This window comes from Mytilus californianus, unplaced genomic scaffold (assembly GCF_021869535.1).
Source record: "Mytilus californianus isolate M0D057914Y unplaced genomic scaffold, xbMytCali1.0.p SCAF_7, whole genome shotgun sequence".
Taxonomy (NCBI): Eukaryota; Metazoa; Mollusca; class Bivalvia; order Mytilida; family Mytilidae; genus Mytilus; species Mytilus californianus.
The window spans coordinates 111,210,941-111,227,593 of record NW_026262723.1 but is presented as its reverse complement, the minus strand read 5'-3'; the positions used below and the strand labels follow the sequence as shown (position 1 = coordinate 111,227,593).

The 16,653-nt window shown below is 33.5% G+C and overlaps 2 protein-coding genes across 3 annotated transcripts; one reads left to right on the top strand and one right to left on the bottom strand.

The window, feature by feature from the left end:
* Positions 1-293: 293 nt before the first annotated feature.
* Positions 294-7,098, top strand: LOC127707649 (gastric triacylglycerol lipase-like). Of its 2 annotated transcripts, none has more exons than XM_052212286.1 (6): positions 294-521; positions 998-1,241; positions 2,041-2,196; positions 4,571-4,642; positions 5,898-5,969; positions 6,714-7,098. In XM_052212286.1, the coding sequence occupies exons 1-6, from the start codon at positions 430-432 to the stop codon at positions 6,951-6,953; spliced, it is 876 nt and encodes a 291-aa protein (XP_052068246.1). In that variant the 5' UTR covers positions 294-429; the 3' UTR covers positions 6,954-7,098. The 2 variants fall into 2 exon arrangements, with proteins under 2 accessions (XP_052068246.1, XP_052068247.1); XM_052212287.1 differs by having other exon boundaries at positions 6,688-6,803.
* A 5,710-nt stretch (positions 7,099-12,808) lies between these two features.
* LOC127707650 (histone H2A.V) lies at positions 12,809-16,093 on the bottom strand. Its single transcript, XM_052212288.1, has 5 exons — positions 15,983-16,093; positions 15,761-15,838; positions 15,507-15,620; positions 14,201-14,330; positions 12,809-13,212 (listed from the first exon to the last, which is right to left on the bottom strand). Exons 1-5 carry the CDS (start codon positions 15,983-15,985, stop codon positions 13,154-13,156), a joined length of 384 nt encoding a protein of 127 aa, XP_052068248.1. The 5' UTR covers positions 15,986-16,093; the 3' UTR covers positions 12,809-13,153.
* Positions 16,094-16,653: the final 560 nt, after the last annotated feature.

Here is a 16,653-nt window from a genome sequence, read left to right as displayed (position 1 = left end):
AGGTATATCGTTGCAGCTCGGGTAGATTGTCAAGCATGCATGTCATACATATATGTTTTTCTCTCTCTCTCTCTCATTTGTTATGGCTATTTCAAAATTTAGTTTAAATTAATATTAGAAAAAAAGCATCACGGTAAGGGCTAAAGTAACGTATATCTATAATATAATAACAGCCGGCATCGATTTTCCTTATTTCATGTACTAGTACTATTATATATCATACCGACGATGTCTGCTCTTGTTTGTGTTTATACACACAAAACAAATTAATCCATAGACTGTTTATTATTACATTGAAATTCTATCGTTGAAGGAAATAACCAGAGTATACCTGTAATATTGCTCCAACATGGATTGTTGTCATGTTCAGCATGCTGGGTAGAAAATCTAGCCAACCAGAGCCTCGGTTTCATCTTGGCTGACAGAGGGATGGATGTCTGGATGGGAAACAGTAGAGGAAACACATACTCTAAACGACATAAAACATTAAAACCTACAGATGAAAAGTTCTGGGATTTTACGTAAGTTTAGGAAAAAATCAACAAACAAATGTATTTGACAAAGATTAGTTTTGAGACTATCTGGACCTATCAGCCCTGGTTGATTCTTTTTTTAAAAGTTCAAACAGTGCACGGTGAAAATTCCATTAAAATGTCCTTATAGAACATATATATTCAAATGATTCTTTTCCTCACTATTAATCCTGTTGTTAAAGTATACTTTTGTTTGCTCCATTTTAAAATGATGTCTTACAGTTTAATATTGTTTGAGAGCCCATTTAATGGAAATAAAACGTCTTCTTCTTCTATACAGTCTAGATTTTCATCGGACAATGCATGGTTTTCTTTTTCTTTATGAAATTTTAAACTAAAATATTGATAACAAATTCCACTAATGTTCCGATAAGGGTTGCAAAATCAAGAATTTGAAGAAAAAAATATTCTAACTTCATTTATGTTTTCATTTTCATACAAATTATATGATTGGAATTTTGTAGATGGGACGAAATGGCAAAATACGATCTTCCTTCCACAGTAGACTACATAGTGAAAACAACCAATGTCAGTCAGATATATTATGCCGGTCATTCCCAAGGAACAGAGATTGTATTTGCTGAATTAGGGCGAAATCAAACATTGGCTGCTAAAATAAAACATTTCTTTGCTCTTGCACCGGTAGCTACAATGGGAAATGCTACTGGACCCTTCAAGGCAGTGGCTCCATATGCTCAAGACATAGATGCAAGTTTCTTGTAAACTATCATCATGAATTGCAAACCCTGGAGAAAAGATTGACAATTAAACATTTTTGTATACTTAAATCACAATTGACAAGCAACATCACATAACTAAAAAAAATCACCTAACAGCTCAGACATGAAAATAATTTCAAGAAAAACAAACATAAAACAGTTACACTTGAGACCATGTATACTATCTGTATAAATGACTGCTTGCTTCTGTATTCAATACAATTATACGGGGACTTTCTATTATAATTTTGCAATGTACATTCTCATTTTGACGACTGACTTTTAGCAAAGTATTAATTTCTACTAAGGAATTGTTTATTATGAATAAAAAGAAGATTCATGGTATTCGTCAGTGACTTAGGAATCGATCGACAGATATAACAAACATTAAAAGGAACATTTCTCAATGACACAGGAATCGATCGACAGATATAACAAACATTAAAAGGAACATTTCTCAATGACACAGGAATCGATCGACAGATATAACAAACATTAAAAGGAACATTTCTCAATGACACAGGAATCGATCGACAGATATAACAAACATTAAAAGGAACATTTCTCAATGACTCAGGAATTGATCGACAGATGTAACAAACATTAAGAGGAAAATTTTTCAATGACACAGGAGTTGATCGAAAGATATAACAAACATTAAAAGGAACATTTCTCATTTTTTCTTAATCCTTGAAATACTGTTTTAAAATTCATACAGAGCTTATGATATATGTTTATTATGCACCGACTTTGTGAATAAAACTTTTATCTTTTATACACTTTTGTAGACACTTTTCCAGCTGCTAGGCAAAGGTGAATTTCTGCCATCCTCCGACTTTATTAGCTCGAATGCGCGTGAGTTCTGTGGAAATGATTATGGCAGTATTGTTTGTGAAAACTTAATTTTCTTACTTGCTGGGTATGACTCAAAAGAAATTAATCGGGTAAGCCAGATATACGGCATTTTTGTATTTCTCCCTATTTTTAGTATGAATAAAGGAGATGTTTATTTTTTTCATTGAAATAACACAAGTTTTATAACAAAATGATGTATCTTAATTGATTCCTGACTTATAATTATTATCGTTTTTTATATAGATTAGACCATTGGTTTTCCTGTTTGAATGGTTTTACACTAGTCATTTTTGGGGCCCTTTATAGCTTGCTGTTCGGTGTGAGCCAAGGCTCCGTGTTGAAGGTCGTACTTTGACCTATCATGAATGTATGACCGGACAATTTGGACTGTGCAATGAAATTAGTTTTTAAACAACATTTTATGAATTCAATTGTTTTAATGTATATTCTTGTTTTGCATTTATTTTATTATTCTGAACTTTGTCGTAAATTTAGGCATAAGTGTTTTACACGGATTATGTGTCATAATCTTGGACAAAGGACTTAAATTCATTTACTCTATTCATTTAATTATGTTTTCTCTGTAACAGTTTAGACAATAATTTACTTATACGTGTCGGACATTAATTACTCTTCTAATCTATTGTTATTTCTATTTGGCATATGTTAATCTTCTTAATCCTTTAATTGCTTGTGCTTATATATATTGTTATTGTTTGTATGTAACATTACATTTGGTTCGGAGTTTGTTGTTCGGTCTTGCCGGACTGCTTAAAATAAAGTTTAAGGAGCGGAATATTCCTTCTTGATTTCCATTTAGCCGGAACGCCATTTTACCCGGCTATATCTGGTGTTAGAACATCCGGGCAACGCATCTATCGGATACCTTGTTCTACCTGTGAAGCTGATCCCCCAGCAAACAGAAAAATGGATACGCGGAGAACCAGAAATTTTGACCGAGACTGGAGATACCAGATGGCTGATCATGGAACTACCTTTCAGACAAGAAATTTTCACCATATGGACAACTACCTATGTAAGTTTTGTGGAAAGACTGTGAACAATCAATTTCATTTTAGACAATGTATAGCAAAAACGTCATTTTGCTATAAGTGCAGAAGTTTTGGACATTACGCCAGAATGTGTAATTTTCACAGACAACCGGACGTGAAAGTTGTTAAGGTTAAATATCGAAATCCAAGTTACGTCGTGACGCAGAAAGAATGATAAAATTCAAAGATCAGAAAGCTATGTCAATTTTTCCTTGTTCGGAACTCAATACTATAGAACTGATGGACTTCTTTCCAACCTTAGAATATAACAAGGAATTCATAGATAACGTAAGACTCAGGCACGACCGAGTGAATTCCGAGAGAGTTAAATTCAAAATTAAAAGTGTACACTATGAAAAGAAATTTAAAGAATTAAATCAAAAGCATACCAGTGTTGTTAGCAATCTAGAAAAACTTCAAAAACAAGGTGCAGATGATAAAAAAGATATGGAAAAATTACGGGAACGCATTACTGATCTTGAAGAAGCTAATTTTCGGATTTACGATCAAAGATGTGAAGCAATTGACCAGCAATACCAATTACAACGCGACAAAGAACATATGCGGGATCGAATCACCAAACTAGAAGACGAATTGGACAATTTTCGGAAAAATACAAGAGAAGATAACTATTCAAACCAAAACTATCGTTACAGAGGACGCCACAACCACAGAAGAAACTTTCGGAACAATTTCAGATGAACAGTAAGACCCGGGTCGTGTCTTCAAGGGCCGCGGGAATATATGACCGGACAATTTGGACTGTGCAATGAAATTAGTTTTTAAACAACATTTTATGAATTCAATTGTTTTAATGTATATTCTTGTTTTGCATTTATTTTATTATTCTGAACTTTGTCGTAAATTTAGGCATAAGTGTTTTACACGGATTATGTGTCATAATCTTGGACAAAGGACTTAAATTCATTTACTCTATTCATTTAATTATGTTTTCTCTGTAACAGTTTAGACAATAATTTACTTATACGTGTCGGACATTAATTACTCTTCTAATCTATTGTTATTTCTATTTGGCATATGTTAATCTTCTTAATCCTTTAATTGCTTGTGCTTATATATATTGTTATTGTTTGTATGTTACATTACATTTGGTTTGGAGTTTGTTGTTCGGTCTTGCCGGACTGCTTAAATAAATTAAAGTTTAAGGAGCGAAATATTCCTTCTTGATTTCCATTTAGCCGGAACGCCATTTGACCCGGCTATATGAATGGTTTACTTTTACAAATTGTGACTTGGATGGAGAGTTGTCTCATTGGGACGCATACCACATCTTCTTATATCTATTATAATTATTATTGTGGCTTTTGAAGTTATAAAGATATCGCAAATAAAAAATGTAATAATGCATTCATTGATTAATTGCTCTGCTTTTTGTTATACCTTTTTCCAGACAAGAATTCCTGTCTATGTAGAAGAACACCCAGCTGGGACATCAGTTAAAAATTTTCTACATTATGCTCAGGTAAATGTTCTTCATTATTCACAGGTCAACTTTCTTCTTGATGCTCAGGTAAATTTTCTTCATTATGCTGAAGGTAATTTTTTCTAAATTACGCTCAGGGAAATTTTCTGCATAATGCTGAGGTAAATTTTCTTCTTGATGCCGAGGTAAATTTTTCTTCATTATGCTCATGTAAATTTTCTATATTATGCTAAGGTAAAACTTTCTTCTTGATGCTTTAAAGATAACTTTTGTTTATGATTATTTTGCTTTATTATAGCTAAGTAAAATATCTTTACTGTGTTAATAAAAATGTCATTTACTATGCTCGAGTAATTTTTCAAAGTAGCATTTTCATAGTCCATTGTGAGCTTTTGCTATCACTTGGCGTCCGTCGACTGTCGACAAGCGCCGGGTGTCCGCGGTCCTACATATACTTTTTTCAAAATTCTTCCTTGAGCCAATTTAAACTTTTGGCCTGAATCATCCTTAGGTAGTGAACTTTTTAAAAAGTTCTTTTATCAAGATAATCCTGTAAACGAACCATCATGACGACTGTGACTAAACAGCATATATGCGTAACGTGTAAGTAGAGCATAATATATTGAAAAAAAAACATTATACAAATGTAATACTATATAGAAACTGGCATCGATAAAACACTCAAAAGACCTATAACCGTCTTGTACGAAAATTGTCAGATGACCCCTTATAAAAGATTTTGCCCTGAATGACGATTTTTCTCCAATTGAACGTTTTGGCTCATTATTTTGAAAACTTTAGCTCTTCAACCTTGTACTTTATTTGTCCTTTTTAAAAACTTTTTTGATTCCAGCGTCATTGATGATTCTTTTGTAGACGAAAAGCGCGTCTGGCGTACAAAATTATAATCCTGGTATCTTTGATGAGTTTTTTAGTAGACGGATAGAAACTGAAAATACATTTGTAAGCAGCTATACAATGTCTACCTAATGCTTACATGATAGAAACCATCAATTGCCCCATTAAAGGAGTTATTGTTCTTTCGCGACAATTTTTAATAAATTCAAGCGTTTTTTTTTGTTGTCTTTTTTAGTGAACACAAACTGTAAATAAACAAAAATAGTCCGCAATACAAGATCTGAAATTGAATTAGTTTTTCCTAAAGGGTTAGCTTAGTTCATTATCTAGCTGCAATAATGCATGTTGGAATTGTTAAATGATGATATCAAATATGTCTTTTTACAGATTTTCATTGTCAATCATAGATAAGTTTTAGATTTCAACAAATTTTCAGGCTGTTTTGAGTGGAAAATTTCAGATGTTTGATTACGGTTCACCAACAGCCAACATGGGACATTATAATCAGGTAGGTCGAGATTGACATTTGTTTTAACCTGAAAGTATCTTGAATCTCCATGCAACAGCGGGATATAGCTATAGGTCTATTCTATGTCAAAAATACATGTTACTGAGGATATGGATTTTTCAATTATCACAATAAATGGAAAGTTCGGGTATACTGAGTGCCGCAACTGTTCATCCCTACCACAAAAAGTTCTGGTACTGCTGCTAATGGACTGCCAGCCGACGAATGTTCAACTAGCCAAGTAACCAGTTATTCGGTTCTGCTACAGCTGCTATTGGACTACCACTTGATTATAAGTAGCAAGCATTCGTAATATGCGTCTCTAGTAAAAACAATGAGATCTAGTTCCATATATTTTGATATACTACTTAACTACCAGCAAACAAAGTTAAATTCCGATGCATCATTTCCAGCTTATATACATGTAATTTTCAAAATCTCTTGTTTCGTGTTTGAATAAATCATAATGGTGTATATTCCTTAATAAGGCATCAACACAGCGACACAGAAAAACAATTAAGACATCGTGAGGTCAAAAGACGGTGTGTGTTTTTTATTCATTGTACATGTATATCATTATTTAATACCTTTTCTGTCGGTGATTGAAACATAGTGACTAAATTGTATATTCCGATGTAAATTTTTTGTGGAAAAGATAAAGGCTGCTAAGTGAGCTTTTATCATCTGAAGAATCTAGCTTTGAAATTTGTTATTTCAGACTACTCCTCCTTTGTATGATTTCAGACTACTCCTCCTTTGTATGATGCGAGTTTAATGAAGAATAGCGTATCGCTATATTCTGGTGGAAATGATATAATCGCTGATCCTACCGACGTCAAGCTCTTACTACAACAGCTCCCAAACATTTATCGTCACGTTAACATTACCACTTATGAGCATCTAGACTTCATTTGGGCCACAGAAGCCAAAAGACAATGCTATGATGACATCATTTTAACAATTGTATCTCGCGAAAACCTTTAACTTGCTATAGGTATATGAAAGGGATCATGGCAAGCTGAGTGAAAACCTTTTCCGTGTACGTGTTCAGTTATTCTTATATGTGTTAATATATGTCTAATAATACTCTCTTTCTTCGGCGGTTATATATATTTGAATACACTGAATAAAAAAACGTCCATCTACGTCGAATATCTTAAACTTAAACTATTGAAAGTGATAAATTGTATTTGAACGCTACAGTTCAGAGGGAACAACTCGCAAAGGAAAGCCAAGCGTTTACGATGAATGTTAATAAACTCCATTGTTAGGTGAGGACTATTGGATTTTCTGGAGATCAGCCGGGAAGATTTTGGAAATCTATAAAAATAGTCATATAGTACGGAAGCCGATAAGGGCCATTCAAAATTAAAAAATTATGTCGTAATTACGACATAGCATGTCGTAATAACGACATAACTATGTCGTAATTTCGACATAGCATGTCGTAATAACGACATCACTATGTCGTAATTACGACATCGCTATGTCGTAATAACGACATCCTTATGTCGTTATAACGACATCGCTATATATATATATAAAATAGTATGTATAATGATTGCCAAGAGACTATATGACACAGAAATTAACAACTATAGGTCATCATAATGCCTTCAAAAATGAGAAAAGCCCCCACATAGTCAGCTATTAAAGGCCCCGAAATGTCAAATGTTAAATAATTTCATTCAAACGAGAAAACTAACGGCTTTATTAATGTACGAAAAATGAAAAAAAAACCAAATATGTTACACAGCAACAAACGACAACCACTGAATTACAGGCTCCTGATCGCTATGTCATAATTTCAACAACCTTAGCGTTGTCACTTTTTGAGGCGATAGAAAATTCAAAATGGTCGTCAGTGAGGGAAAAGTTTGAAGCGTAAACATATTCATCTTTTTTTGGAGAATAATGAACACTAAATGCAATCAAGCTTAATTAAAGTTATTTACTTGCACATATACTAGAACTTTATTTTATAATCAAGTCAAATGAGACCCAGTTGCACAGGGGAGCGATTCGGGCTTCTTGGAGCCTCTAGTTATGTTTGGCATGTACAGATTCGTGTAAAATAATGACTGCATTTCCATTGCAGATTCTGAAGAAGATGAATTTTAAGCTTTTCCAAATAAAGACTGTTAAACTTTGGACTCCTAGTCCTCAGACCCATGGACCTCTGTACCTTCATTTGTACACAATGGCCTACTGATGCTTGATGCAAATTATAACTGCATTGCTACTGTTGGTTCTTTATGAGATTCTTACAGAGTCCTCCCCATTGAAGCCTGTATTAAACGTTGGACCCCAAGTTCTTTAAACCAATGTTCCCCAGGACAACTATTCCTACAAACTTAGTGGAGGGTTGGGATCCCGTTAACATGTTTGACCCCGCCACATTCTGTATGTATGTGCCTGTCCCAAGTCAGGAGCCTGTAATTCAGTAGTTGTTGCTTGTTGATGTGTTACATATTTGTTTTTCGTTTATTTTTTATACATAAATTAGGCCGTTAGTTTTCTCGTTTGAACTGTTTTACATTTCTTATTTTGGAGCCTTTTATAGCTGACTATGTGGCATGGGCTTTGCTCATTGTTGAAGGCTGTACGGTGACCTATAGTTGTTAATTTCTGTGGCATTTGGTTTCTTGTGGCAATCATACCACATCTTCTTTTTTTATATTTAATCCTCATCATTTAAGGATCATCCATTCTCTAAGATTGATCCAATATGTCCTGTAGTTCTTAATGAGCAGATTTTCAAATCTTTTTCCATTGGAGCCTATGTTAAACTTTAGACCCCTAATAATCGAGCCTAATGGGTCCCCTGATCTTCACCTATCACCTAAGGAACTTGTGTCTCGTACTCGAAGTGGTATGCGAGCGATTGCGATCGTTTGTTGTCCGTCGTCGTCTGTCGTAAGCGTGTTTTAAAAATCTCCTTTGAAACTACTGTACAAAATTCTTTAAAAGTTAGTTTGATTTTTCCTTGTTAAATGTTTCCTTCACAAAAGGCATGCTTTGATTTTTGACTCCTTAAAAACACAGCCGCTGTTATTAACTTGAAAATATAGGACATAATGGTCACACATTAGTTTTTTCATAATGTCTCGAATATCGTTACATTTATCTCAAATCTGTTGAGGGTTCATCATGACAAAATGGACCTATGCCGAAAATTTCATTTATCATTTTCAAAAATGAATATGTTTACGATAGGGTTTTGATACAAACTTTGCCCTCACTGGCGGCCATTTTTAACTTCGGATCAGCTCAAACGTAAAAACTCTTTTTAAGGACCTGGATACTATTTACATATTGTATATTTATACTAAGTTATTTATACTCAGTCATTTCAGCGATCGTGAGAAGCAGATTTTGAACATTGATTTTTTCAAAGTCCCTTCGCGGTCATATTATGTGGAAATAACGACATCGCTATGTCGTAATAACGACATATAGTGTTTCGATGCTCACAAAGTAGCAATGTTAAGGTTGTTGTTATAGATGATATGTCGTAATTACGATATAGCGATGTCGTTATTTCCACATAATATGTCGTTATTACGACATAGCGATGTTGTTATTTTCCCATAATATGTCGTTATTACGACATAGCGATGTCGTTAATACGACATACTATGTCGTAAATACGACATAATTTTTTTTTTGAATTACCCTTATCGGCTTCCGTAATATAGTCATAATGGTATGAACTGAAAATAGATAATCTTGCCCAATTAAGGATCAAAATAAAATGTTCTGCTCCATAAAAAAACAGGATATAATTGTGTACAAAATTGAAAATACATTTTCGCGCTGTATTTAATAAGCCTGCCTTGCAACCGGTTAATTGAATAGTTTTATCTTTTCTTCTTGACATTTCTGGAGTTTAGTATCCTTTTTGGTATTTCTTTTCTTGTTGGTGATGGGTTTTCATTCCTTCTATGAGCCCATGGAGTTCTTTTGGTTTGTGTAATATATTTCCATACAACTACAAACAAAAATAAATGGGGAATGTGTCCATGGGACACAGATGATGCCCCCGCTTGCATATAAAGTGATAAAGAGACATAACTAAAGAACGGTAAAATTGACGCTACCCAAATTTGGACTTGATTTGAGTTTTGTGGTAATAAGCATTGCGTACAAGTTTCATAACATTTGATTGAGGCAAACTTAAGTTAGAGAACGGATACGAAGAACGGTAAAAGTGACGCTACCCAAATTTTGACTTGATTTGAGTTTTGTGGTAATAAGCATTGCGTATAAGTTTCATAACATTTGATTGAGGCAAACTTAAGTTAGAGAACGGATACGAAAAATTCAGCAATTTTACCATTTGTAAAGGGGCATAACTCTAGAACGGTAAAAGTGACGCCACCAAATTTCAAATCTGATCTGTATTTTGTGGTAATAAGCATTGTGTATAAGTTTCATAACATTTGGTTGAGGCAAACTAAAGTTAGAGAACGGAAACCTTTGGGACGTACGGACAGACGGACAAGGGTAAAACTTTACATATTTTCTTTTGCAAGGCGCGCCATTGGCCAGATCCATGGACGATTAAATTAATTTCACATTCAAGCTCACTTGGCCCTTTAACGTGAGTTTTTATCATCACTTGGCGTCCGTCGTCCATTACAAAAATAATCTCTGAAAATCCTGGTCGATTAGGCCGATATGGCTAAAAATTGAATATACATTTTCATGAATTATTTTAGGATCTGTAGAGATAACTATACAGAATGGGTTTTGCTCATTATTAAAACCCTTACGATGACCTATAGTTGCTTAAATCCTGGTTCTTTGGTCTCTGGTGTATAGTTGTGTCATTGCCAATATACCTCGTCTATTTTTTTTTTATATTCACTATATTCATAAGCACGATCGATCATTAATAGTATCTGTTTATCTTTAAAGTAAATTGTTAGTTAAAAGTGACATTGGTATTGCTGGTAATTTTAACTCTTCCACTTCTAATTTTTAGTATATCCGTTTTTTTTTTTTTTACTTATCTGAACAGAAGTGACCAGATTATGTTACCCTTTTCATTTATCAGTACAACAATAATAATTTTGAAAGAATTGAAGAACTTAACAATTTTTGTAATTTAAGGTGACAAATGGTTCTAATCCTCCTCTTTCGGTTAACTTCAACTTAAATTGATACATGGGTTTCAAAGCAGAAAAAAATGTGAAAAATTACACAAACTGAAGCCAAGTAATGTTTAAAGATAATACCTATAGTATAGTATTTGAGATAATAAAAAAAGTTCTCTAAAAATTACTTAATAATCATTACTTCACAATAACTCTTATAAAGAGTCATCCAATGGTCTTTTCATATCAGTATGTTGCTGATTTTAATATTGCTGTTCATTTTTGCTGTTTGTACCTAGCTTCCCATCATAGTTTTCATGATAAGACAAATAAATGGGGAATGTATGTTCGGGTTAATACCTCTGATATTCGGAGCTCCCCTCGAAAGCTGAGAGGGTACAGTGGTATTCATGAACACTCCCTAACAGGATTAATGGAGATGGGTCACTAACATATGTACAAACCACAACCAAGGGCAAATCCCCAACCCAACACCACGGGAGTGCTAGGACACCGGGAAGTCTGTTGTTATGGTGGAGGAATGTGTCCATGGAACAGTCACACAGACGATGCCCCCGCTTGCTTAAAATATTATAAAGGGACATAACTCGAGAACGGTAAAAGTGACGCAACCCAAGATCTGAGCATTGTGTAAAAGTTTCATAACATTTGGTTAAGGCAAACTTAAGTTAGAGAAAGGAAACTAAAAATTCAGCAATTTTTCCATTTGTAAAGGGGCATAACTCTAGAAAGGTAAAAGTGACGCCACCAAAATTCAAACTTGATCTGTGTTTTGTGGTAATAATCATTGTGTATAAGATTCATAACATTTGGTGGAGGCAAACTAAAGTAAGAGAACGGAAACCAATTTTGGGATGTACGGACGGAAGAGACAGCCGTATAGACGGACAAGGGTAAAACTTAATGCCCCCTCTGCAAAGGGGGGGGGGGGACATAAAAACACAAAAATGTGTTACATTTCATCTTTCAAGGACATTAACTCCTATAAGGAGTCGTTTCCAATAGTTTTAATTAATTGAAGGTCAAGAATTGCTGATAAATTTTGCTGTGTTCAGTTAATTTTAGTTTTTAGAATAGACAAAAACTTGAAAAATTCGTAAAAATTAGTCATTTCAGGGCAATAACTCTCAGAAAGAAACATCTAATAATTTTAGTTGAAATGGACATTCTGAGCATTTTTGCCCCTGGAGGATTTTCTTTATTATGGTTGTCAAGATATTTGACAAGTAAGCATTTCAACCTTATGTTCTTTATGTAGAGGGCCTCAGTGTCCAAGTGGTTTAGCTACAGTTATCACTAGCTTGTCAAAACTCAGGTTATGAGTTCCAACCCCGCTTGTGACAGGTGAGTGCGTCCCATCTTAATTGCTAGTTTTCTACCTAAGGTTCGTATTTCACTCCAAGTTCTCCATCTTCCTCCACCAATAAAAACTGACCATGATATAGCCAAAAGTGCTGAAAGTGGTGTTAAATACTAACAATCAATCAATCATCTATTTGTAGCATGATGACCATGTAAATTGTTGGCAGGAACCAATGGTTGAACTTGGTCCAGATTTTTGAAACTTTAAAAGTTTACTGAGACAGAAGCCATGTGGTGACAATGAAAATAAAAAGATAAATAAGTTTTGGCCTGGAAACGGTTATAAAAGAACCAAAACTACTACTAATACTTAATGTCTCCCTTCATCAAAGAGACATAATAAAACAATAATACAAATAACTTCTCTTACAAGTTTATTTACAACACTAACTTTTGTATTATTGTGAGCTATAATTCCTTTCATATTTGCTTCACAGGTTAAAAACATAAACATTTACACAGACATTGAACTAACACCTGTTCTCCATTTATTAACTTAATGAGTCTGAGATGAATGCTAAAAATGTATCCAAACATGAATATGGGAAAATTAAAACCAAAATAAAACAATTTTTCTCAAAATATGAACTGTAAAATGGATCTTCCACTAACAGTGATAATGAATATATGCTGTCAAACATAAAAATGTTCTAAGAATACACTAACATTTAAAGAGATTAAAAGATCTGGTTAACGAAGAGTCTATGTCTTCTGTGATCCCTTTTTGCCGATGAGTGATTTGTGAATATGTGGAATGACACCTGCAAAGAAAGAAAAAATAATAGATTATAACATCAACTCAAATGAAAAAGGGGGCAGGAAGATCACTAGCAAATATAAATCTTATCAACAATAGAACTCTGAATTGATGTCGAACATCCATTTAATAATAATTCAATCATTTTTATGACAAGAACATATTGATCAATCCTGCTGACTTAAGATTAAGTTCCACTCTGGAAGACAATATTCACAAGTACACATTTTTATTATTTTAAATGGACAAATTTTTGCTCTAGTTCCTAAATGCTGCATAGTTAGCAGAAATTGAGAAGCTGCAAATAACAATTTCTAAAGTCTTTGATTTGACCAAGCTAGAGATCAAATTCACAACACTGTACTATTCATGAGCTTCTCTACCTGGTGAAGGGGAGACAAATCCTACTCTAATATATTACTGGATAAAATCTAAAGTCATGCACTTATTTGTTCAATTCTTTCTGTCACTTTTTAAACTTAAAACATACAACATAATTTCAATATTATATTTTTTATTTATACTTCATTACTTATAACCACATGAATTTAATAGTGAACCAATGATAAAACTTTTAATAATAATTACAGAAAAAATAATGTAATCATTTCTCACATTGTAAACTTGAGGTCATGGAAACTCTTAAATTAGAAATGAAACAACACTTTACTTTTATTCCAATGACTTCGTGTTTTGTGCAAATGACCTATTGATGTTTGCAAATCAACTGCTTTTGGTTTATGATGTCATTTTATTTTCAATGTTAAAAGTTGCATGGATATTTATTACCTTCATTGGAAGACTTACTTGAAATTTGCATAAAAAGAGAAAAATTAGTCCATTTACCAAAATATTCATGAGCGTCAAATTACAAACGTCAAATGTAGGTTTTTATGTGTACAAAGGGAGACAATTCAACTTATTTTTATGATTATCTTTGACAAAATGCTGCTAATTGTTTCTGACTGATATATAATCTACAGAATGCTTACCACCACCAGCGATCGTAGCTTTGATTAGAGAATCCAATTCTTCATCTCCACGGATGGCAAGCTGTAAATGACGAGGTGTGATACGCTTTACCTTCAAGTCCTTACTAGCATTACCTGCCAACTCAAGTACCTAAAATAAGAAAATACAAGTGTTATAAAATTGTATACAAAATACATATCATATGGGACAAAACTAATTTAATCTATTGAGTTCCATTCAAAAGTAGTCACTTACACAAGTAACAGGTAAAGATCCCTCGTAAAGGTAAAGAACAATACCTCCTAAAAAGCAGAATTTTATGCTTTTTTCTATCAACAAGTGTGACAAAATATTAATAGCTAAAGTGTATTGTGGTTTTTATAAATTTTATTGTAAAAACAGACCAATTTCCAACTTCCAATAATTAGAAGTTTGCAATACTGAATAGTGTATTTGGAATAATTGTAACCCATTTTAGAAGTTAGTTATCTAATATAACATGTAAATGCATGTGATGTGTTAATCCACATCTATAGCATTCTTGAGGAGGTATTTACTCTTTGAGGGAAGTCCCAATGAAGATAATCTATATAGATGAGAAAATAAACATTATAGGTTCCAAATTTAATGGTCTTGTTTATGATGATGTTGTAAATACAAAATCTTATTTACTTATCTGAAATTTTATAATTGCACAGTATTACCATCAAGTCAGATATGAAAGAAAAAAAAAATCACTTCAAATGAAAAAGTAGACAATTTATTTGTTAAGCAAGAATTCTGTGAGTGATTTCTCTCTGAAGACACAGAAGTAAGAATTTAGAGATAGACAAAGTCAAGTTTCTGAATGTTAGTAATTCTCCTGGAAATTATGAGGACCATTTTTTTTAAACCTCAAGATTACAGAAAATTTTAATAAAATTACAATTATCCCCAATTTTGAAAGATTGGGAAATACAGAGACAATAATTTGGTCTGCATGTAATTTTTCTCACTGCTATACATCATTAAACCTCAACTATAAATGTGTGGTAAGTGTATATATCTGTGATTAAAATCATAATACACCTTATCGCTATTTGTCCGCCATTACTGGACATCACACAAGTTCCCGTAAAATTTTGACGTCATAATAGAAAATATCTGACGCCACAATGGAAAAGTGATTGTTGATTGACGTCAAAAGTTCGAGCGGGACTGATTCTCGGGTCAAGCGGGATTAGCGATAAGGTGTATTATATAGTGTGTTCTGTATTTGTTATTTTAACCCCCCCCCCTTTTTTTGCCCCCGTTTATTTTACTGTTACGCTTCTTATTTAAACATACTTCAGCTGTGAGGTATTCGAGAATTGCAGCGCTGTAAACAGCTGCCGTAGCTCCTACTCGTCCATGACTGGTTGTCCTGTTCTTTAGATGACGATGAATACGACCAACTGGAAACTAGAAATAAACCGTAAAAACATTTAATTGCTTTAAATAAGCCGCTATATTTGAATTGCATCAGATTTTTAACAAAAATTCATTTCCAATTCATTATGCGGTTTGACTAGTTTCATTCAAAATTCTTTCAAATTTCTTACCTGTAAACCTGCTCTCTGGGAACGAGAAACAGCTTTTGCCTTGGCCTTTCCTGAATCTTTTCCCGCTTTACCGCCAGCCTAAAATACGAGAAATTAACGAATTTAGAAGCGAATCGTGCTGAAATCTACAGCTAAATTGTGCATCATACATCAATGAATAACTTTACATATGTGAGAAACGTTGATGTTGACAAATAATGTCTGATTTTAGTCGATTCTTACCATAATTTCTTCAAAGGATTACTGGGTCAACCGACGCTTTTGCACACGACCTTAAATTTTACAATATCATGTGATCAAATAAACCAATGAACAAGAGAGTCTTGTTAAAATGAAAACACATAATTTGTTTATTTCTTTGTTCTTGTGCAGTTTATACTCAAGAAAGCCATAATTCTCGCTTAAGCTTATAAATATTGGAATAAATGATATGCAATACATTCTGTATCAGGTGTAAAAATGAACCCGGAAAACAAGGAACTAAGGGAGATAACTAAAATGTCTAAACATCAATTAGGCCACGAAAAAATACATTCGTTTCAAAACATATCATAAATGAGCATCATCATATTGGTCCTACATTACACATATACCTTTTATGAAAGTATGCACTGCATTTTCTGATTTCATGAAAGTTTTGAAAATGTGTCTAGCAATTAAACTGATCTGAACTTGAAAACAGGGACAAAACAAAGCAAAACTGCAGTGTAGGGACGAGTAAAAATAACCGGGTATGCATACACGTACACTATGGGATATGGGATAGTCCGATTGCTCTGACGCCAAAGGTCTTTATGGGTGACTTGCTTGGTCCCACGGCAGTCAGAGCATCCTCGGACTAGGTATAAGAAAACGGTTAAGGTACACAGTTGTAAAGCAAAACATTGTCCTAT